This window comes from Melanotaenia boesemani, chromosome 8 (genome assembly GCF_017639745.1).
Source record: "Melanotaenia boesemani isolate fMelBoe1 chromosome 8, fMelBoe1.pri, whole genome shotgun sequence".
Classification (NCBI taxonomy): Eukaryota; Metazoa; Chordata; class Actinopteri; order Atheriniformes; family Melanotaeniidae; genus Melanotaenia; species Melanotaenia boesemani.
This window is the reverse complement of record NC_055689.1, coordinates 1,624,488-1,647,645: the sequence shown is the minus strand read 5'-3', so window position 1 is coordinate 1,647,645 and position 23,158 is coordinate 1,624,488. Positions and strand designations below refer to the sequence as shown.

At 44.7% G+C, this 23,158-nt stretch overlaps 2 protein-coding genes and 1 long non-coding RNA gene across 8 annotated transcripts in view; 2 read left to right on the top strand and 1 right to left on the bottom strand.

Moving 5' to 3' along the window:
- The window catches only part of LOC121643881 (casein kinase I-like), a 51,412-nt gene extending 39,225 nt beyond the window's left edge, over positions 1–12,187 (top strand). For 3 of the 5 annotated variants that reach the window (XM_041991474.1, XM_041991471.1, XM_041991472.1), the window contains exons 9-12: positions 2,989–3,069; positions 6,649–6,750; positions 10,777–10,883; positions 11,481–12,187. In XM_041991474.1, the coding sequence (XP_041847408.1) occupies positions 2,989–3,069; positions 6,649–6,750; positions 10,777–10,883; positions 11,481–11,535 (345 nt within the window). In that variant the 3' untranslated portion in view covers positions 11,536–12,187. The remainder of the gene's footprint in view (positions 1–2,988; positions 3,070–6,648; positions 6,751–10,776; positions 10,884–11,480) is intronic. The other 2 variants (XM_041991476.1, XM_041991475.1) reach the window with 1 other exon arrangement.
- The window catches only part of LOC121643883, an 18,313-nt gene continuing 5,970 nt past the window's right edge, over positions 10,816–23,158 (bottom strand). The window contains exon 3 of the long non-coding RNA XR_006011186.1: positions 10,816–10,899. This is a non-coding gene — a long non-coding RNA (uncharacterized LOC121643883). The remainder of the gene's footprint in view (positions 10,900–23,158) is intronic.
- The window catches only part of LOC121643880 (major facilitator superfamily domain-containing protein 12-like), a 28,699-nt gene continuing 19,678 nt past the window's right edge, over positions 14,138–23,158 (top strand). The window contains exons 1-5 of one of the 2 annotated variants that reach the window (XM_041991470.1): positions 14,138–14,468; positions 14,608–14,809; positions 20,602–20,721; positions 22,742–22,952; positions 23,031–23,157. In XM_041991470.1, coding sequence (XP_041847404.1) covers positions 14,662–14,809; positions 20,602–20,721; positions 22,742–22,952; positions 23,031–23,157 — 606 coding nt within the window. In that variant the 5' untranslated portion in view covers positions 14,138–14,468; positions 14,608–14,661. Of the gene's footprint in view, positions 14,810–20,601; positions 20,722–22,741; positions 22,953–23,030; position 23,158 lie in introns of both variants that reach the window. The other variant, XM_041991469.1, reaches the window with a different exon arrangement.

Sequence of the window (23,158 nt, the reverse complement as noted above, 5' to 3'; positions counted from 1 at the left end):
ATATGCTTTAGGAACCTGACAAATATAGACTCGTACAATATGATGCTGGACCTCCAGCTTCTCTCATCTACAGACTACATCAGCTGATGAATCACTGGAATTCTATAATAAATTCATTAAAAATCTCCTGGATCTTAATGCTCTTTAAAGTTAAAAAAGATACCTTCTCTGGCTCAGTCCCCTGGTTTACCAGTGAGCTGAGAACAGGGCTGGACTGGGACAAAAAATCAACCCGCACATTTTAAGCTGAGACTGGCCGGCAAGGTAGTGAAGGAAAGACGACCACGCCTGTGAATGAAAAATAACTTTGAGACTGCTTATAAACTGCCTTGTTGATTTATATGTACTTGTCTCATAAACTTTAACCAGCACCATCCTCCCTGTCTCATAATAACAATAACAATAATAACATTAAGCAACCTTTATTAGTCCCTCAGTGGGGAAATCGCTGTGTTGCAACAGTACAGGTGCAGTAAGCAGAAGCACACAGGTGATATTAAAAAGAACACACACACAAAAATAATTCTTTTTATTTCTAAGGAATGCACCAATAAATATTATAGTAAACCCTGTAATACTGAAAAGGTTCCAGGATCATTCAGATGCTGTCAGATTATGTCTGAAGTGGAACTGAAGGATCTCACAAGCAGCCTCATCAATGATATAGGCTAGGATAACAGCATTATAGGCTCCTGTATGACTGATAAGTCCCCGAAGTTATTTATTTATAGATTATAAAACAGTTGTCCATTTTACTGTTTAAAGTAATTCCCAGGATCAATACGGCAGCGGCACCGTTGATATATGAAGCAGCACAAATCCGTCTACAGAAACCACCCAGCAGGAGAGAAACCTGTCATGCTAGCTAACTAGCATGTATAGCTACCTAAATTGTTAAATGGCCTACTCGTAACTCCTGACTGTTTTAAGTGGTATCAAGCAAAACGAAAATGAACTCCACCCAAACTCGATTAAATCTGACCCTGTGTATACTGCAGTTCATCACTTACCACAAGTTCAGTTTCCCACAACTAGCACCGGCGGCCGCCGCCAGTGTCTCCTCCTTATCCCCTTATTCCCCCGCAACTGATTCTGATGCTGCTGAGAAAACTCCGCCACTAACAGCAAAAATTTGTGTTATTTTAGCACATTTAGCTGAATCTGCCTGAAGGGCTTGCCTCTTTCTATCTCGAATTTTTTCGCCACTTCCTTTATGTTTTTTGTTCTCCATCTTGTTCTCTGTCTCTCGCTGTATGATTGACTGACATGACAACCATGACCCAAGAAGGAGGGAGCGTCGTCCCTCGCCTGCAACTGGTCCAGCCCAGAATCAATCATGACTAGAGGGTCGATCTGTCACATTTGTGTACCAATAGGTATCATACCTTTTATAATTAGTACCATTAGTAGCCTAAAAAAAAAGAAAAAAAGAGGCCTGGCCTAAAATCACCATCAGCCACTGAGCAAGTGCCCGGTATGTCCGATGGCCAGTCCAGCACTGACTGAGAAAAATGAAGACAGCAAGACGTGTCCTTGAGCGGTGTCTCAAGGACACGAAGCCTACCGACAACAGCAGAAGGCCTACTCTAAGTCTCTCAGAGAAGCACAGTCACAGCTCTACTGCAGTAATATCAAAAACAGTCCTGGCAACTTCAAGCAGCTTTTCTTAACAATAAACCATCGTTTGAAACCACATGCTCCTGCACATACGGAAGCCACTGAGTAACAATGCAGTGACTTCATTACCTTCTTTGAGTAAACAGCATCCACTGACTTCTCTCCACGTCCACCGTCCCACTTGTCCTGACTGATGACTTGCAACCACAGAATTCTCACCGTCTGTTATTTCTCCTCCATCACCCACAGCACTGGTTGATAAATATTAAATATCAGTGCCATAACACCTCTAATCACTAAAGTTATAAACCATGTTGTATTTGGCCTAAAATCGGCTGTCATCATACCCCTTTTGAAAACCCCGCCAGGCACCGGCCCCCCAGAGACGAACGAGGGCCCCAGGACCTCCGAGTTCTGATGTCAGTTTCTGACAGTAACAAACATGGTGGCAATGAAGGAGATGATGATGATTTTCAGAAAGAGACATAAAAAGAGGCAATGCAGTAGACGGAGGTGGTCTATGAGGACGGTAAAGAGATCACAGCTTCTTCTTTGTTTCTCAACAGTGCCTCCCAAGTTTCCAGTGGTACTGCTCCGTCGAGCTACGCATCCATAAGCTCTTTGAAAATGGATCAAATTGTAAACGTAAAGAACGCAGAAGACGGATGAAAAGGCTGTACTGGCTTTAGTGTAGCATATAAACATGCATATATATTCTTCTACAGAGGCGCTTCTCATTTGTTTCTGGTCAATTTATTAAAAACCAATAATGTAAACAGACTGAGGTCAGTAGAAACAAGGCTATTGTTTAGCTTGATACAGACAGTAATTAAACACGTATACCTTTGGTTAATGAAATGTAATGGATGTGTCCAGTTTATTGGAAGTTTTTCAAGCAATGATACAGAACAAACAGGACCAGCAAAGTTTACCTGAAGCAGCGTGTGTGTAGTAAATCAGACATCAGCATCACCTGAATCACTGTCCACAGTTCTCACCTTCTTGTCTGCTCAGCGGGTGTTCTTGTATAATCAGGGTTCTTATTTGGGGCTGATCTATCTGCCATTATCTGTGACACGAGAGTTTGTAGCTGCGTAGAATCACGTTAGAGCAATCCTTCCTGCTACTGAAATTATTCCATGTCGTCAGTTTGGTCTCGTCGACTGTTGTGGGGATAACTGAGTAGATAAAATATCTTGAAGATGGGACCTTGATCTCAACTCCAGCTGCTGATCACTGTGCACAAGCTCTGGTTCTTTGGTTCAAGTCTGCACCTCAGACAGTTTTAACAAGTTCACTCTGGAATATAAATTAATATAAAATCCAGACCTCATGAAGAGATATTTCATAACAAACTGTTTCTGTGTTTAGCCCACTCCAATTGGTCCGGTGGCCACGGAGACGCCACTTCAGACGAGCAGCCAGCAGAAGACAACGCAGACCAAAAACCAGGTACTGATCACATGGCGACTGTCAGGTTATGCCCTGCAGATGATGTCTCAGCAGAAAATAATCAGCAACGTCCACATGAAGCTGTCAGCTTGTTTTCTACCTGGAGCGTTTTTACTGGCTGATTTTACAAGGTTTACGTGTCAGTCAGAATAAAATACCACAGCAGAAATGTAGGCTGGGATGCTGGGGTCAGCAGTAAAACAGAAGAAATGTCTTCTTTCTTTAGAAAGTAGATCTCATGTTTATACCTGAATATCTGAATCATAGTAGATGTTTTTGACAAGGATCAGCAGAATATCTCAGACTGTCGGATCATTTCCACCTCAGACCAAACATTCGACTTGCTCCTACTGGGTTGGACCCCTTTTTCCTCCAGAATTGGCTTAATTCCTGGTGTGATAGATGAAGCAGGTGGTGGAGGTTCAGAGGTTTTCTCCATGTTGACATGACAGCATCACACAGTTGCTGCAGGTTTGTCGGGTGCATCCATGATGAGAATCTCCCGTTCCACCACATCCCAAAGCTGCTCTACTGGACTGAGATCTGGTGGCTGTGGAGGCCGTTGGAGTCCAGTGAACTCATCGTCATGTTCTAGAAAGCAGGTGGAGATGATCTGAGCTTTGTGACATGGTGCATTATCCTGCTGGAAGTAGCATCAGAAGATGCTCCACTGTGGTCATAAAGGGATGGACATGGTCAGCAAACAGGATGAGATGAGAATGTTAATTTCCAATATGTTTCTGATTGAGACTAGTTGGCCTGAGATCGTTTCAATAATCCCAGCATTATTTTTGACTGAAGTCATCTCTGTTAGTGTTTTAATATTAAACATTGTGACAAAACCTTATTATTATGTCACACGGAACATGGAGCCAGTTGTTGTTCAGATTTATGTGACATTCTAACCGTGAGTCCTTAAAACATAAATCTGAGTTTTCATTAGTGGTTAAACATGATTCTGTTCCATTTTGGATTAAACTGCAGCCTTTCCTCTCAGACAAACACAACAGACAGTAAACAGGAAGGAGTACCAACTGTTAACTCATTATATTTACCACTTTTTACTTTTTCCATCATATACTGCTCCCAGTGTGATCTACACAGGCATCACTACAGAGGTGGTGGTTGTTGTGATAATTAATCTCCTGCAGAGGAAATCCAGCTCAGAACTACATTTTAAATATGTGCTCCAGAGGTTTCGTGTTGTTCATTATTTATTCAGTTCAGTCCATCATTATTTAATCAGCACCAATTCATGATAATCATCTAAAAGCACTTTTACAGACTCAGTCCAATTCAACCCAGTTCATTACGTATAGTTTAACTATAACCCAATTAATACAAATCCATCACATGATCCACGTTAGTCCAGTTTATAATAACTGCATTCATATAAACCATAAAAGTAATGACCAAGCTAAGGAATCCTCCATCAGAACCAGAACCAGAACCAGGACCAGGAAGGATGGCCATCTTCCTGGACCAGTTGGGGGGTGAAGAGGACAGGAAAGATGGGTGAACCAGCAGCAGAACTCTAATCCAGGGATTCCTGCTGAGAAAGAAAAAGAGAAACACAAATGAATGACAACAATATCAGATGTTTCTACATGGAGAATAAAGAGAGCAGAGAGGAGCCCAGTGCATCGTGGGACAACCCCCAGCAGAGAGGAGTCCAGTGCATCATGGGACGTCCCCCAGCAGAGAAGAGCCCAGTTCATCATGGGACGTCCCCCAGCAGAGAAGAGCCCAGTGCATCATGGGACGTCCCCCAGTAGAGAGGAGCCCAGTGCATCATGGGACGTCCCCCAGCAAAGAGGAGCCCAGTGCATCATGGGACGTCCCCCAGCAGAGAGGAGCCCAGTGCATCATGGGACGTCCCCCAGTAGAGAGGAGCCCAGTGCATCATGGGACGTCCCCCAGTAGAGAGGAGCCCAGTGCATCATGGGACGTCCCCCAGCAGAGAGGAGCCCAGTGCATCATGGGATGTCCCCCAGCAGAGAGGAGCCCAGTGCATCATGGGACGTCCCCCAGCAACCTCGGCCTCTAGCAGCAGGACTAAAGGATGGATCAGGGTCACCAAGCCAGACCTGCTGTAAGATTTATCAGGAAGGAAAGGTGGAAGATGGTCTGAATGCAGAGAGGGGATCTGATAACTGGAGGTTCTGTTTCCTGAAGCTAAACTGGTCCACAAATTCATAGACCGGTTTTCCTGCATCACTCTGAGACAGGATGCTCCTCATTCTGGGAATATTATGTAGGATGAAGGTGGTTCTAGAAACCTGTTTTATATGTGAGTCAAAGGACAGATCCTGGTCCAGAATAACTCCAAGGTTCCTCACTGCAGTACTGGAAGCCAAGTAAAACCATCCAGAGTAATTCCATCTCTAGACGGAGTCTTCCTGAGGCTCCCAGTCCAAACACAGCAACCTCACTCTGAGTTTAGAAGGAGAAAATTCAGTCGTCCAGTTCATTGTGTCTTTAAGACTTCTATCTAACACACTGATTAATGTAAATCTGAAGTATTATTCACATAGAAATGAAAAATTATGCCGTATTACCTAGTGGAAGCATGCACAGCATTGAAAGTATTGGTCCAAATACAAAACCCTGAGGAACTCCGCAGCCTTGTTTCCACCAGCAGGTGCGGGTTGGGACGGGACGGTTAGGGTGCTGATATGCTTTGTAAACTGGCCTTCCCACAACCAACCGTGACCTCATGTCCAGGTCTTTATCTCTTTATGTTCAGTAGGCTAAAACATTAATGATGCAGCTCCGGAAACATTAAATTGTTAATTTTATAGGTTTTTACAGGTTATAGGTTAGTTTACTTTCATCCATCCATCTTCTGTACTGCTTAGTCCAGTTCAGGGTCACGGGGGAGCTGGAGACTATCCCTGTAATTAGCGGGTGAGAGGCAGGTTCACCTGGCCAGGTAGTCAGCCGATGACCGGGCCAACACAGAGACAAAAAGCCGCTCACCTCTACAGAGAATGTAGAGACCAATGAACCTAACATCAGCTTAGTTTCAATTGCTGAAAACACATTTAATTATTAATTCAATCAGTTTTTAAAATTATTTCTCATTTTACTTACAACGAACATATTTAGGTAATTATGTACTTGATACAGTGTATTTGTATTTATTTCCAATATTAGTGAAACATTGAAGTAGTTATTGATAAATATATTTAATATATTGTTTTTTTAATTAATGAATGGCACATTACATCACTCAGTGAAAACTGTATTAATGTATTTCATTGTTGCACTTTTCTTCCTCCACAAAATAAAACATGAAAGTCTATCTTTTCTTTTGCATGGTCACTCTCACTGTACTGTGCTCCTGTTTCTCTTCCACCAAGTACTGAATCTGAACTCAATATTTCTTTTCTTTCCTCTGTCACTCTTCCCTTTTTATTTTTTTCTCCTCATCCCGGTGCTTCCACGTCTCATCTGCTTGTCTTCCTCTGCATTATTTCCTCTTTACATTCCCACCTCATCCATGTTTTCCTCTCCGTTCCCGTGTCTCCTCCCTTTGCCTTTCCGTCTCTTCTGTGATCAACCTTCTGTCTCCTGTAGTCTCCAGAGGGGAAAGGCAGTGAGTCTCAACCCACTCCAGTCACCAATCGAGAACTGCTGGGCTCCCATCTTACAGCTGATAGGCTGGGCGGGTCTGTCCAGGTACTGGGAGGAAGGGTTAGCTCTGCTGGTTTCCTATGTCCGTCCACCTGCATGACCCTCTGTCTCTGCAGCCAGTCCCGCTTAGTCAGAGAGAAATCTAAAAAACATCGTCACTCGCATCACATGGAGCAGTTTTTACTCTTATTCATCACCTTTTTAACACTTTATATCATTTAGATAACAAGACAAAAGACGGTTGCTGAGGTTTTCAGAGCTGGTGTGACCCAGACTGCTGACTGACGGCAGAAGGCTGGCCTTCCTTCCCATTAGCATGCAAAGGTTTGGGCACCCTTAGTCAAGATTTCTGTTCCTGTTAACAGTTAAGTAGAAGATGAAATGACCTCCAAAAGGCATAAAGTTAAAGATGACACATTTATCTCAACATTTTAGTCAAAGTCAGCTTTATTGTCCCTTCTGCAGCGTACAGGACAAACTGAAATTATTGTTCTCCCAAACGTCGGCGTCATGAAATAAAAATATAAGCCAATAAAGAAACAAACAAAACAAGTTTGATCAAGTTCTATCACTAAGTAAATAAAACACGATAATAAACAGACCAGGTAAATTACAGTCGGTGTGATATGTGTTTACAGTTTTAGTGGAAAAAGACTGAGTTAGCTTCTGGTCCGGTTAAACTGGTTGTGTGCTTGTTTCAGGGAGGTTAAAAAGTTCAGGTGTTGATGGGGGGTGTCAGAGTCCAGGGTGGGTGGAAGGGGGGCAGAGCAGGGAGAGAGTTCAGCATCCTGACAGCCTGGTGGACTAAGCTGTCCCTCAGTCTGCTGGTCCTGGTCTGCAGGCTCCTTCCTGACGGCAGCAGGCTGTAGAAGCTGTGTGATGGGTGGGTGGGGGCTCTCGCCATGCAGAGGGCTTTATGGGTGAGGCGAGAGGTGGAGATGTTTGCTGGGAGGGCAGAGAGGCACCGGTGATCTGCTCTTACGTTGCACTGGAGGGTCTTCCTGCGCGATGTGGAGCAGGTGCCATACCACACGGTGATGCCGGTTTTCTGGGCCAGTGATGTGGTGATGGTCCAGGAAAGGTCCTCTGTGATGTGCACACCCAGGAACTTGATGCTGCTCACTCTCTCCACCGTAGCACCATTGATGGTCAGAGGTGCATGCTGGGGGCGTGATCTCCTGAAGTCCACAACCATCCCCTTCATCTTCTCCACATTCAGATTGCTGTGTTCACACCACAAGACCAGGCGGTCCACCTCGCTCCTGTAGTCTGGCTCATCCTCGTTGCTGATGAGACTCACCGCAGTCGTGTCATCTGCTAACCTGATGAGGAGGTTGGAGGAGGGGGCTCAGCACACATCCTTGAGGGACCCGTGTTCAGTGTGGTGATGCTGTATGTGCTCCTGCTGACCTGAACTGCCTGTGGTCTCCCCGTCAGGAGGTCCAGCAGCACAGTGAGGCGTAAATTCCCAGCTGGTCCAGTTTCAGGATGAGCTGTTGGGGGATGATTTGTGTTGAATCCTGAACTGAAGTCTATGAACATTCTGACATAGGAGTCTTTAGTGTCTAGATGTGTGAGGGCTGTGTGGAGGGCAGTGGAGATGGCATCATCAGTAGATGGTGTGACCGATATGCAAACTGGAAGGGGTCCAGAGAGGGTGGGAGGACAGACTTTGTGTGTTTCATCACTAGCCGTTTGAAGCACCTCATAAGAATGGGAGTGAGGGCTACCGGACGGTAGTCATGGAAACAGGAGGGCGATGACACCTTCGGTACAGGGATGATGGTGGTGGTTTTGAGGCACGTGGGGACGACAGCCTGGCTCAGCGAGATGTTGAAGATGTCCACGAAGTGAGCTCCCCGGCACAGTCCCTCAGCACACAAGCAGGTATGTTATCAGGACCAGAAGCTTTGGAGCATTGATCCTGCTGAGTGTCCTCCTCACACTGTCCGGGGACAGAGTCACACCTGTTTGTCAGGAGGGGGTGGAGACTTCTGTGCAGGTGTCCTGCTATGTACTTCAGAACAAGCAAAGAAGTCGTTTAGCTCGTTTAGCAGAGAGGTGGAGCTGTCACAGGTCTGCAGGGGGGCTGTAGTCCGTGATGGTCCGCATCCCTCGCCACAGGCTCTGTGTCTCTGCTGTAGCTGAAGCAAAGGAGCTATCCTCCTGGAGAGTGGAACTCAGTGTATTATTTTTGTTTGGTACACTTATAGTGGTGAAAAAAAGGCAACCTGTAAAAGTTTGAGAATCCCCGGAGATTTGAGCTGTCAGACCTTAATTAGCTCGTTAGGGTTATGGCTCATAATTCATAATTGTTGTCAAGAAAGGCCAGGTGATGCAACAATCAGCAGCCATGTCTTCCTCTAAGCCAGGGACTACCAACTGCAGACCTCTTGGACCAGGGTCCTGCGGGTTTTAGATGTTTCCCTGCTGCAACACTCCTGACTCAAATCAGTGGGTCATCAAGAGGCTTCAGTTGGAGAAGCATTTAAATCGTGTGGGAATTGATGTTATTTCCCTGATTATCTAGGTTTTGGAGAGCTTACTCAGTTGATCCCATTGATAAACAACTCTTCCGTTGCCATGGAAACTCAGAAATAACTTAAGCAGCACAGCCTCCGAACCAGCATGAAAAAATCTTGTCTTGTAAACAAAAAAACAAGAGAAGAAAAGTGTGGTTTGCTGCCACCTTGTGGTGTTTGTTAGATTCACATGTTTCTCTGTTGCTTCATACAGACGATGAGGAAATGTCAGGCAGAATATTAACCCTTTAACAGCCTGCTCCGCGGCTTAGCGGGGCCAATTTTTCAGTGACTATAATGAATTTTTATTCAAATTAGTAGAAATAAACCTGCTGAGTTATCTCTGCTGCTTGGCTTTAGTGTGTATTGCCAGAAGTGTTTTTCCCATTATGTTTTCTAGTTTGGACCATTTAACTGTTGTTACGATATTATTTCCTGTTATTGCAACTATTTGTTAAAAATACATTTATTGTTATTATTGTCCAAATGAAAAGGAAAAAAATGAAAACATTTTCTCTTCTTTTTTTATGATGCAAACGTTAAAGATTCAAGAATTTCCAGATAAATAAATCCTGATTATTTGACCTCGGCTCCTTTAAATCACAGTTAGAGTTACTTAAAGACGACGTCCGGCAGCGATCACGGCTAAACTTCCATGTAGGATGATCTCCTGTTAGCATGCTGGTCTGAGCGATGCTGTGGTGAATAACTGGTTCTCCTCCTGTTTGTAAACTGGGAGGAGCTGGTTTCAGGTGTGATGGCTGTTTCTTTTCCGACCCTTCCTGCGCTTAGAGCTGATCTGAAAACATCCGGGCATCTGTTCCGTAAAGGAGAACATCAGTCAGAATAATCCGTCTTGGTGGTCTTTCTGACTGAGCAGCTTGGTGAAAGTGATCTTCGTTATAAACGTCTTCGCCGTTGGTCCATTTTCAGGTGGTCTGTCACGCTTTTTTTATTATTTCACTGCCAGTTTGTTGGTTTGTTTTTTTCTTCCTGCCAGCAGTTTTTTCTTTTTTATTATCATTTTATTGTATTTTCATTTTTTTAATGGTAAATTAACCATTTAAGATTTTTGATATTTTTTATTTTTATGCTGATATTTATTTCTTTTTTATAGTTTATATAGTTTTTTTATCGGATTAAATTTAATTTCCCTGCTGATGTTCATTTGGATTTTCTTTTGGAATTAAATGTAATTTCCCTGCCAATTCAGTTAGCACCAGTCTTTCTAATCTAACTTGGGTGCATGAAGTTTTAATTCTCCGTAGAAACAAAGTTCATTTGAATCAATTTGAAGTTAAAATTCTGGATTTTTAGTCGGTAAAAGGAAAGTCCAACCCTGCATGTACTTGTGGAGATGTGAAGCTTCTGTGTTTTTATGTCCACGTTAATCCGTCTACATTCCTTTTCTTTGTAACGCAACAAGGAAAAATAGAATCTGGGATGGAAACGTGTTTATTTCCAAACGGTCTGTTTTACCGATGCTTGTGTTTTCCTGGTATAAAGAGATGAAACTTCTCCCACCTTTTCCTCTGATTTGTTCCTGTAGGTGATGAGTTCCACCAATGGGGAGCTGAACACAGACGACCCCACTGCTGGACACTCCAACGCACCAATCACAGCCAACGCAGAGGTGGAAGTTGCTGATGACACCAAGTAAGAATGTCCTGGTCTCTTCATGGGGAAATAAAAACACCATGTTACACATGGTAAACAACAAACACGCGAACCTGCTGAGACTGGCTGGAGTCCAGCGCTCTTTAACTTTCACAGAAACATTTTTCTGGCTTCTTGTCTACTTTTTTAATTAACATAAAAGCTTATTTATTTTTCTTTACATGATTTTGTTCCAGTTATGTTGAGCAGATGAAGTCATGTAAGGACTGAATTTTCCACATAGGGAAGGGGTCTGGGAGCATTCCTCCTGCAGCCATGTTTGATGCTTTGGCTGCAGTTCCAGCTGTTAATATTTCTGCATTTGGACTGCTACCAATCTAAAAAACAAAACAAGATGTTTTATTATCTGGAATAAAAGGGACCAGTCAGTCTGGTTTTCCCTGTCCAGTCCCACCCTGTCCACTGTGTCCTATAGCTAACACAATCAGGTCTGAAACTCATCAGACTCGGATGCTGCCAGCCAATCAGCTGTTCAGCTGGGGGAAAAGAATCCAATGACGGTACAGCTGCTGGTTTTCAACCAGATCTGATCAGATTTAAAGTTTAATTGTTGAAGTGATGTCTGGTGTTTTACAGGTGCTGCTGTTTCTTCAAGAGGAGAAAGAGGAAAGCTCTCCAGAGGCACAAATGAAAACCAGGAGATGGAAACCTCCATTTTCTTTCCGTTTTCTCCCTTCTCTCTGGCTCTTTCTCCCATCATGGTCCTTAAACCTGTTCTCCTGCCATCCCTCGCACCTCTGCTGAAGGAGTCTCTGTAGTCCGCCTTCGGCCAGCCCAGCTGGTCTAGTGGTTTCTACTGCTCTGGATGGAGGAGGGGGATGGGAACATTTTGACCACAGATTTTAAAACGGTGGACTGATGGTCTCCGACCAGCACAGCCGCTGTAACTCTGACAGGCTGGATTTAACTGCTTTACTGGAGTTTTTCTTTTCTTCTTGCGTACTGACTGGCTCAGAGGAGAATGACCTGTATTTCCAAGGAGTGGACGAGATGAGCGACTGATGGACCACATGTTGACGTACACCTTTATAAACCACGCTACACACGTTTCTTAGCTCGTCAGAGACTTGGTGGACATGAGGACGAAGCAGTTCAGCTGTTGCACACCGAGCGGCTCGGTCTACTTCCTGCAACGGACTGGGTTTCATGTGTTTCTCATTCACTCTTAAAACCACCAGAATCAAAACTTTAAAAAAGATGTTTATGTAAAATCTCTGCTTTGTTTTCTCCATTTTAATTTGTTACTAAAAACGATTGTTCTATTAAAGCTTTTCTTTTTCTTCTTCAGGTTTTTTTTTCTCTTTTCGTGTAGTTTCTAGTGTGCTCCTCAAAATGTACTTTTTAAAATAACTTTAAATTTTTTCCTTTGTTTTGGTTTCCCTCTTTCTATTTGAGTTGGGGGATGAAAATGATATTAAAAAACAACCAAACACAATGAAAATTTCTTGTTATTTAAAGGGGTGTGTGTGTGTATACAGTATATATAGTATTTATTGTTTATATAACAGAGATGGTTAGAGAGCTAGGATCCTGTGGCAGATCCAGTCTGATGAACTAGTGATGAGTCTGGATCCAACTGGTCATCCTGGTGGTAGATAAACCACAGAAGAAGTCAGCAGTGTTACACGCAGGCATCCTGAACAGAAGACGAGAAGCTGGAAAAACACCAAACACTGGCCACAGTGATTGTGGTTTTACTCTACGCCTCGTAACTGGGAGAACCCAGGAGATCCCTGCCTAAGCAGGAAAACCCAGACTTCCCTCTCACCGGCCACATTCACCAGCTCGTCCAGGGAGAGGAAAGTCTGGGCTTTTAAAATTATTTTTTATGCTGAACATGTTTCCTTCCCAGATTCGCCAGCCGAGACGTGTAGTCCCTCCAGTCCTGGTCCTGAACCAAATCATCTAGAAAAAACAGAGACCCAATCCTGAGGCCACTAAACCGGATCCCCTCAACACTTCGGTGGCACCTAGAAATTCTGTCCATAAAGTTATGAACAGATTGAGAGACAAAGGGCAGCCTTGGCAGAGTCCAACCCTCACTGGAAACAAATCTGATGATCCCCCATCACGCCCAGGGGATCCGGTTTGGTGGCCTCAGGATTGGGTCTCTGCTCTTTGCAGATGATGTAGCTCTGTTGGCTTCGTTGGGCCGTGATCTTCAGCTCTCACTGGAACGATTCGCAGCCGAGTGTGAAGTTGCTGTGATGAGAATCAGCACCTCCAAATCCGAGACCATGGTCCTCAGCCGGAAAAGGGTGGAGTGCTCTCTCCGGGTCTGCAATAGGGTCCTGCCCCAACTGGAGGAGTTCACGTATCTCGGGGTCTTGTTCACGAGTGAGGGAAGGATGGAGCGGGAGATCGACAGGTGGATCGGTGCGGCGTCTGCAGTGATGTGGACTCTGCATCGGTCTGTCGTGGTGAAGAAGGAGCTGAGCCAAAAGGCAAAGCTCTCGATTTACCGGTTGATCGACGTTCCTACCCTCACCTATGGTCACGAGCTGTGGGTAGTGACCTAAAGAACCAGATCATGGATACAAGCCTCCAAAATGAGTTTTCTCGGCAAGGTGGCCTGGAGGGGCTGAGCAGAGTAGAGCCGCTGCTCTTCCACTGCTTAGGCAGCTGCCCCGCGACCTGGCTCTTGATAAGCCGAAGATAACGGATGGATATATTTCTAATTAATATACTTTGTTTTATGCTTCTTTTCATTTATTTTATTTAATGTGCATTGATTGGCCTGGTGATGTGAGTTTAGTTTAAGTAAATAGTTGATTGTTATTATTATTACTTGCAGAGAGGCAGCGTCATTTAGGGACATTCCTGTCTGCAGCCTTATTGTATTTTTAAATGTGTTGGCAAAACATATCATTCCAGTTATGTTTAGCAAATGCAGTAGTGCAAGTACTGAATTTTCTATTTTTTTCTTTCAAAAAAATAACTTTATTCTTTCTATACATATATTTTATTTGTGTTTATTCTTATGTTCTTATTTGTTTTACTTGTAGTTTGTTTATTTTAGTTGCACTTTTAGTTATATAGTCAGCGTGGTCACATGACTTCTTTACGAAACTGCGGAAATACGCTGATTGGCTATCACTGCGGTCACATGAGGAACTTGCAGACGGTAACTCCCGCTATTGGCTGAGGGAAACAAACCAGCTCTTCCATTGGCCGGTGTAACGAGTACGTCATCGTCGCCGGCTCGTTGTTTACATCTGTATGAAAAGCAGATGTGTATTAGCCGGTTAGCGCTGTTAGCTGATGTTGGTCGCGTTAACTAACGTGTTAAATGTTAAACCAGAGGTGGTCCTTTTTCAGGTCACAGATCTTTGGGTCGTACGAAACATGACGCTCAAGTTAAGGAACAATTTGACTTTATATGTCTGGAATTAATGTGAATATAAGGGAAAACAAGCGGAAAGTCCCTGACGTCCGCGAGTTTCAGTTTCATTCCTCCAGAGACGCTCCTCCTGGCTCTGCTGCTTCTGTCACCTGATTTTAAGAGGAAATGGGTTCAAAGATTGTAGGACGGATATGTTTGCTGCATCGTCACGGGGGTAACACGTAATTAACCTAGTGAACATATCTCATTATTGTGTTTTCTAGAGAAAGAGGAACCTGGACACTGCTGCTTCCCTTCATGTTGGTACAACTACACTGAAAGAAAACGGGTTAAATCCTTTTATTTGATCCGGTCCACCAGATGAGCGCGCGACCTGGGCTTCTGTTTTAAACCTTTCCACTTCCCCGGGAGATCATGTCGGACACAGAGAGGTCGCTGCCGGCTCTCCGGAAGCTCAGCTACGCGGTGGGACACTTTCTGAACGACCTGTGCGCCTCCATGTGGTTCACCTACCTGCTGGTCTTCTACCACTCAGTGCTGGGCTTCCAAAACACAGATGCAGGTCAGTCTGTCCGGATGACCTCACTGTCGTTTTCAGTCACCTCGTGGTGAAAATCGCAATTTTTATTCTTTCAGTCAGGATATGAAGTAAAAATTCCCTTTAACCTTTTAACTGACTTTCCTCCAAGTTGCTTCATCTTCACTGATCAATTTTCAATCAACAAGGGATTTAAGTAATTCCATCACTCTGCTTTCTTTCTGGGGGAAAAATTGTTTTCCTGCTTTGGAGCCAAGATAGAAATATAAGTTTTGTAACCTGTGTCTGTATTTTTGAAACAAACAAAAACTACAGGGACGAATGGAATCTACAAGTATGGGTTAGTCCTGCAGTCAGAACATACATGTGAAGGCGCCGTTAGAACTGTGGACCAGTCCCAAACGCTCCCAGAAACATGGCAGCCCATCGAGTCCGCTACGTCTGGAGAAGGGTCAAATGCAGAGCTGAATTTCCAAATTGGGATTAATAAAGTAAAAATGAATTATTATTATTATTATTATATATAACTTACAAAACTGGAGATATAAATGACACCATTCATAGCTCCATATTCCTCCATTCAGCAGCTGGTGGGTTCTGGATTATTGTCGCCCTCAGAGGATGGTTCTGTTGTGTCAAACAGCTCCAGTTTTCACCATCCTGCTTATTTTCCTGTAGTTGTGTCAGTGTTGGAGCTGATGATTGGTCATCAGCTCCAACACTGTCCCTCTGTATTCATACCTGCAGATATGAATGGTTATCTGACTTTATCTGGTTGTTCCCACTGATCTTAACTGATTCTTGTCTCTTTGTGTAACTTCTGCTCACACTTACGAGATCCAACTAAAGTCCTCCATTTGAACCTTTACAGAATCTGTAGAGGACACATACGAAAAAAACCATTTTCTTTGAACTCATCATCGTCTCTTTGCCATCTTGCTGCATGGTTACCTGATTGCTTTTTACTGAAGTTTAGAAGATGTTTAATTTCAACTTTAAATGACAGATCTGCCTGTTGTTTGTTTGAATGCAGATTAAACTGTGCAGTAATTTATTAATGGGCACCAAATTGAGGATATTAAGACATACATTTTCCAATCTCTCAGACTTAATCTACCTATTATTCTGCTTCTTCTGTTTCTCTGAGGATAAATAAGAAAACAAAATGCAAACACAGATGATATGTTAACCTGAGTAATAAGTAATATAGCATTACAGTTCTCACAGTGTGTATTATAGTTATGGGCTATATTTAATTATACCTAATAAAACATCAGCCTGATATAACAAATATGTGACATGTAAAATAAGCTGGGATATTTTGGATAGTTTAAAATGTTCATTTACTTACCAATGGTTAGATGCAGCTGGTGAACAAAACACTGAAGGCGAGTCCACTGAGTGCTGCAGCCTTGACAACGTTGGCTGTGTTGTCTGTTGTTATGCACACCTGTCCTCGGTGAAGCCCCAATCTGCAGGGTCATCCTCATTTCAGCAGTATGGTCCTCCGGAAAGTTCACTGTCTGCAAGCGTTGAAGTGCCCAGTCCTCGTCAACATAATGGATGCTGAGGCTCATGTACGGCTCCGAGGTTCGGCTGGACCAAAAGTCGGCGGTAGTGACAAAATGTTTGACATCCCTCAGCACATTTTCTAGTTTCCCACAAGTTCACTTTATTTGCCATTTGCAGAAAAGAAACAACACTGGAAAACAGTTGCAAGAAACTCAAAGTTCACTGTCAACATTTAACAGACAAAACAAAACATACGAAACACAAACCTAAAAAAACAACACATCCTAAAACACACAATACTAAGAAACAATAAAAACACTGTATAAATAAATAGCAGTAAAAGAAGTAACTAAAACAGTAAAGTGCATGTCTGAGGTCTTTCAAAGTACATTGTTGAAAGTCATGACAGCTTGTGAAAAAAAACTTTTAGTATGACGACATGTGGTGCATTTAATAGCGATACTGTTTCCCTGAGGGCAGGAGATCGAACGTCTCTGTAGCAGAGTGGCCAGACAACACAGAGAACTCCCGAGTGAGCACGAGACAACAACAACACTGTTCGTAAAGCTGGGCAGAGCAGTTTCTGCCTGGGAGCTCGTACATGCAGCACTTTAATTCCTTTACTGAACTCGTCTTTCTCTCCGGTGGTCCTGGGCATCACATCTTTGGCCAGAAGGTGACACTGCGTTGGTCAGAGCTCTGCTCTGTTGTAGACCGCTTCCCATGTGGGGTTAGGGCGTAGAAACGGGGCTCCTTTGATGATTGTTGTTTTGGTGCCCCGCTAACAGCAGCAGAACCACCAGGGCGTGGAGCAGCTTGTTGGACTTTTCGTGGGTTTTCATGCTCTCGGTGTCGTTGCTGGGATACCACTTTAAAGCGATGAAAAGGGTTTGCTGTGTTTCCAGTCCTGGTTGGAACCAGCCGGTGACACATTTTACAGACAGGCTTCCCTGTACGTCATCAGTTTTCAAGAAGTCAAAGCACACCAAGTGTTGTGTGTCCTTTTTTATCACCTCCACACACTCACATACACACACTCACCTCCACACACTCACATACACACACTCACCTCCACACGCTCACATACACACACTCACATACACACACTCACCTCCACACGCTCACATACACACACTCACCTCCACACGCTCACATACACACGCTCACATACACACACTCACATACACACACTCACATACACACACTCACCTCCACACGCTCACATACACACACTCACCTCCACACGCTCACATACACACGCTCACATACACACACTCACATACACACACTCACATACACACACTCACCTCCACACGCTCACATACACACACTCACCTCCACACGCTCACATACACACACTCACCTCCACACACTCACATACACACACTCACCTCCACACGCTCACATACACACACTCACATACACACACTCACCTCCACACGCTCACATACACACACTCACCTCCACACGCTTACATACACACACTCACATACACACACTCACCTCCACACGCTCACATACACACACTCACCTCCACACACTCACATACACACACTCACCTCCACACGCTCACATACACACACTCACATACACACACTCACCTCCACACACTCACCTCCACACGCTCACATACACACACTCACCTCCACACGCTCACATACACACACTCACTTCCACACACTCACATACACACACTCACCTCCACACGCTCACATACACACGCTCACATACACACGCTCACATACACACACACACATACACACACTCACCTCCACACGCTCACATACACACTCACCTCCACACACTCACATACACACACTCACCTCCACACGCTCACATACACACACTCACCTCCACACGCTCACATACACACACTCACCTCCACACGCTCACATACACACACTCACATACACACACTCACCTCCACACGCTCACATACACACACTCACCTCCACACGCTCACATACACACACTCACCTCCACACGCTCACATACACACACTCACATACACACACTCACCTCCACACGCTCACATACACACACTCACTTCCACACACTCACATACACACACTCACCTCCACACGCTCACATACACACGCTCACATCCACACGCTCACATACACACACTCACATACACACACTCACCTCCACACGCTCACATACACACACTCACCTCCACACGCTCACATACACACACTCACCTCCACACGCTCACATACACACACTCACCTCCACACGCTCACATACACACACTCACCTCCACACGCTCACATACACACACTCACCTCCACACGCTCACATACACACACTCACCTCCACACGCTCACCTCCACACGCTCACATACACACACTCACCTCCACACGCTCACATACACACACTCACATACACACACTCACCTCCACACGCTCACATACACACACTCACCTCCACACGCTCACATACACACACTCACATACACACACTCACCTCCACACGCTCACATACACACACTCACCTCCACACGCTCACATACACACACTCACATACACACACTCACCTCCACACGCTCACATACACACACTCACCTCCACACGCTCACATACACACACTCACATACACACACTCACCTCCACACGCTCACATACACACACTCACCTCCACACGCTTACATACACACACTCACATACACACACTCACCTCCACACGCTCACATACACACACTCACCTCCACACACTCACATACACACACTCACCTCCACACGCTCACATACACACACTCACCTCCACACACTCACCTCCACACGCTCACATACACACACTCACCTCCACACGCTCACATACACACACTCACTTCCACACACTCACATACACACACTCACCTCCACACGCTCACATACACACGCTCACATACACACGCTCACATACACACACACACATACACACACTCACCTCCACACGCTCACATACACACTCACCTCCACACACTCACATACACACACTCACCTCCACACGCTCACATACACACACTCACCTCCACACGCTCACATACACACACTCACCTCCACACGCTCACATACACACACTCACATACACACACTCACCTCCACACGCTCACATACACACACTCACCTCCACACGCTCACATACACACACTCACCTCCACACGCTCACATACACACACTCACATACACACACTCACCTCCACACGCTCACATACACACACTCACTTCCACACACTCACATACACACACTCACCTCCACACGCTCACATACACACGCTCACATCCACACGCTCACATACACACACTCACATACACACACTCACCTCCACACGCTCACATACACACGCTCACCTCCACACGCTCACATACACACACTCACCTCCACACGCTCACATACACACACTCACCTCCACACGCTCACATACACACACTCACCTCCACACGCTCACCTCCACACGCTCACATACACACACTCACCTCCACACGCTCACATACACACACTCACATACACACACTCACCTCCACACGCTCACATACACACACTCACCTCCACACGCTCACATACACACACTCACATACACACACTCACCTCCACACGCTCACATACACACACTCACCTCCACACGCTCACATACACACACTCACATACACACACTCACCTCCACACGCTCACATACACACACTCACCTCCACACGCTCACATACACACACTCACCTCCACACACTCACATACACACACTCAGTGCTGCTGACTGACAGGTGTGTGTCTCCCTCCTTCTGTATGACGCAGCATGTAGAGTAAAAAATGACGGTAGATAATCGTTATCGACTCACGTTTTGTCGCCCAGCCATCGTTAATAGTCACTACTTCAGGTCCCAGCTGGCGTTTTGCCAGTGTGATGTCACTGAGAACGGTCCTTACAGTCACATGCAGTGATACACAGCAACAGCATCCATGTACCAAATCACACACATTCCTTTGTATCACATTGTTAGGACATGTACACATAATTCCATATCAGTATGTATAATAATGTCTTCCTCCTGCTTCCAGGTGGTCCTGATTTTTAAATAGAAAAATGTCATCTTGCTGCCCTTGTAGGACCTGTATCACCTGACTCCTGTTTGCCTTTTCTGTCAGTTTTCTAACCAGAAATTAAGATTCCTGAGAAATTTTCCAGTTTAATTTCCAGTTTGAACTTATTAGTAAGGTATTTGCTGCAGTGCTGTGTAACTGGCACATTTCCAGTGTGTGTTTACATTTCCTGGAGTCGCTGTGTGTTCTTGTCATGCTTCTCATTCTCTGCTTGGTATTGCTGTAGGTGTGTTGTTGCTGGTTGGGCAGGCAGCTGATGGCATCTGCACGCCTCTCATTGGCTATGAGTCGGACCAAACACCCGGATGTGGAAACTATGGAAAGAGGAAGACATGGCATTTAGTTGGTAAGTGAGGATGTGTCATTTCTTCTGAAGCCAACCTTTACTGTGCCGCAATTAGAAAAAATGATGAAGTACATGTGTGTTGCAATCTGATCTTTTTGTTTTGGGGAAGAGGGGGTGGGGGTGTCAGTCAGCTGTTGTCTACATGACCTCTTTAAAGGTTTTCATGTATCTCAGCTTCATGGACTCTGCTCTCTTTCTAAGCATTAATGTGCATTTTATGGAGCTTTTTAGGCCAGATGGTGTTTTATAGATGGCTTAACAACAGCTGTTAGAGGGGAGCGCAGTGGGATGGATTCTCTGTAAAAAGGTTAACTTCACACTTGTTACACCGCCATGACAAGTCAAAGATAGCGGCTGGACATGGATGGGTTTAAAAAGAGCGGGCAAAGAACAGCTTTGAGAGTAGATGTAAACGTGAGAGGCCATATGGTATGAATTTGGGGCTGTTAATAGATCTTTGCTGATTCTTGTTTGTTTGTGTTGCTTCTTCTCATCATCATGAAGCTAAACTAAAGTCCTGCATTTGTTTTAATCTGTAGAAAATCCAACGGTGCAGGACAGAGACTGAAATGAGCACATTTTTCATCTCTCTGCCACTTTGCCTGAGTGCTTTCTGTAGAAGTTTAGACGGATATTCAACTTAAATCTTGAGTGACAGATCTGCCTTTTGTTGTTTATTTGAATGCTGATTAAACTGCTCAGTAATTTAATTATGGATGCCAGTGCTGAAGATATTAAGACACACATATTGAAATATTTCATGCCTAATCTGCTTATTATGTTCGGGGCTTTGGCATTCTAGGTTGATGATGTCACATACTCTTTGTCCCTCAAAATTGTTCTGAAAATTTCTCAAACAAACTTCGTTCACACCCACAGTTTCTCCTGAACATATACAAATTATACCTCAAAATGTAGGCATTTCTATCTTCTTTCACCCAACGTGACCATCATTGTGATTAGGGCTGGGCAATTAATCGAATTTTAATCGCAATTACGATCTGGGTTTTGAACGATCATAAAAATGAAATGGTCCGATTATTTTTTGTCCTTCAATTTGTCCTGTTTTTAAATCGAGCGCAGCTGTCATTGCAGCGCTTTGCTGTAGACTCCTCCCACTGCTGCAGACTCGTCCCACAGCTGCAGACTCCTCCCACAGCTGCAGACTCCTCCCACAGCTGCAGACTCCTCCCACAACCGCTTTAGTTTTATTCAGAACGAGTTGCAGACACCTGGACACACGGGAGGTGGAGTCGCTCCTTCTCCATCATTTTCTATGTAAACTTGCGCGAGGAAGCAAAAATAGTTGCCTTCCTCAAGCCAAGCGACAGTCGTGCATGTAAAATGTTGCGTTCGTGCACACAGACGTGCACACGGGGGCTTGCAACACAACACAAAAAAACAGAAAAATGTTCAATTTTTGTGAGTCGCAACTAAATCATCCACCAGCTCCCAGAGTCACAGAGAGAAACGTTATAAACAGAACTTTTTTCTCAATTAACACAGTGAACAATCCGGGATTTAAGAAACTCATCAACACTTTGGACAAACGGCATCACTGCCATCTCACCACCATGTTAGTGGACTGTCTCTTTCTTCCCTGTGTGATGAGTGTAGTGAGGGTGTGTGAAAGACGTGGTGACAGTCCGATGTTTCGCCACCGCTACGGACCTGTGGTAAAGCCTCACCAGAGCCGTATAGAAATGTCGCGCTACAGTAAACTAAACACTTCAAATGTTGTCCCCCCCCCCCTCAAACCTCTTATCTTATCTATAATCGTGTTAAATAATCGAGATCTCAATTTTAATCAAAATAATTGTGATTATCATTTTTCCCATAATCGAGCAGCCCTAATTGTGATCAGCCTTATGGTTTTCTCTCAAATCGCCTCAGAGCACAGAGTACAGCTCCACCGACTCCATTGACTTCCATTCATTTTCTTTCTATACCGTGTGCGTCTTGTGCGTGTGTGTGTGTGTGTGTGTGTGTGTTACATCCTGTATGTGTTTGTTACATGCAGGTACATTGAGTGTGGTGCTGTCCTTCGTCTTCATCTTTAACCAGTGTCCGGGCTGCGACTCCTCTACCCCTCAGTGGGCCAGTTTGATCTACTTCATCCCGTTCATCATCATCTTCCAGTTCGGCTGGGCCGCTACGCAGATCTCCCACCTGTCCCTGATTCCAGAGCTGGTCACCTGCGAGCACGCCAAAGTCGAGCTCACTGCTTACAGGTAAGCATTTAAACTCAAACATGGGCACGCAGCAAGGTGGCTGACCGGTCCTGAACGAGTACGTCTCTGTGTGTGCAGGTATGCCTTCACCGTCATAGCCAACATAGCAGTGTATGCTCTGGCTTACCTGCTGTTCCACATCCAGGCCGGAGACGATGACCCGCTCAGCGATGCGCTCGGACCTGCAGACATCCCTGTCTTCAGGG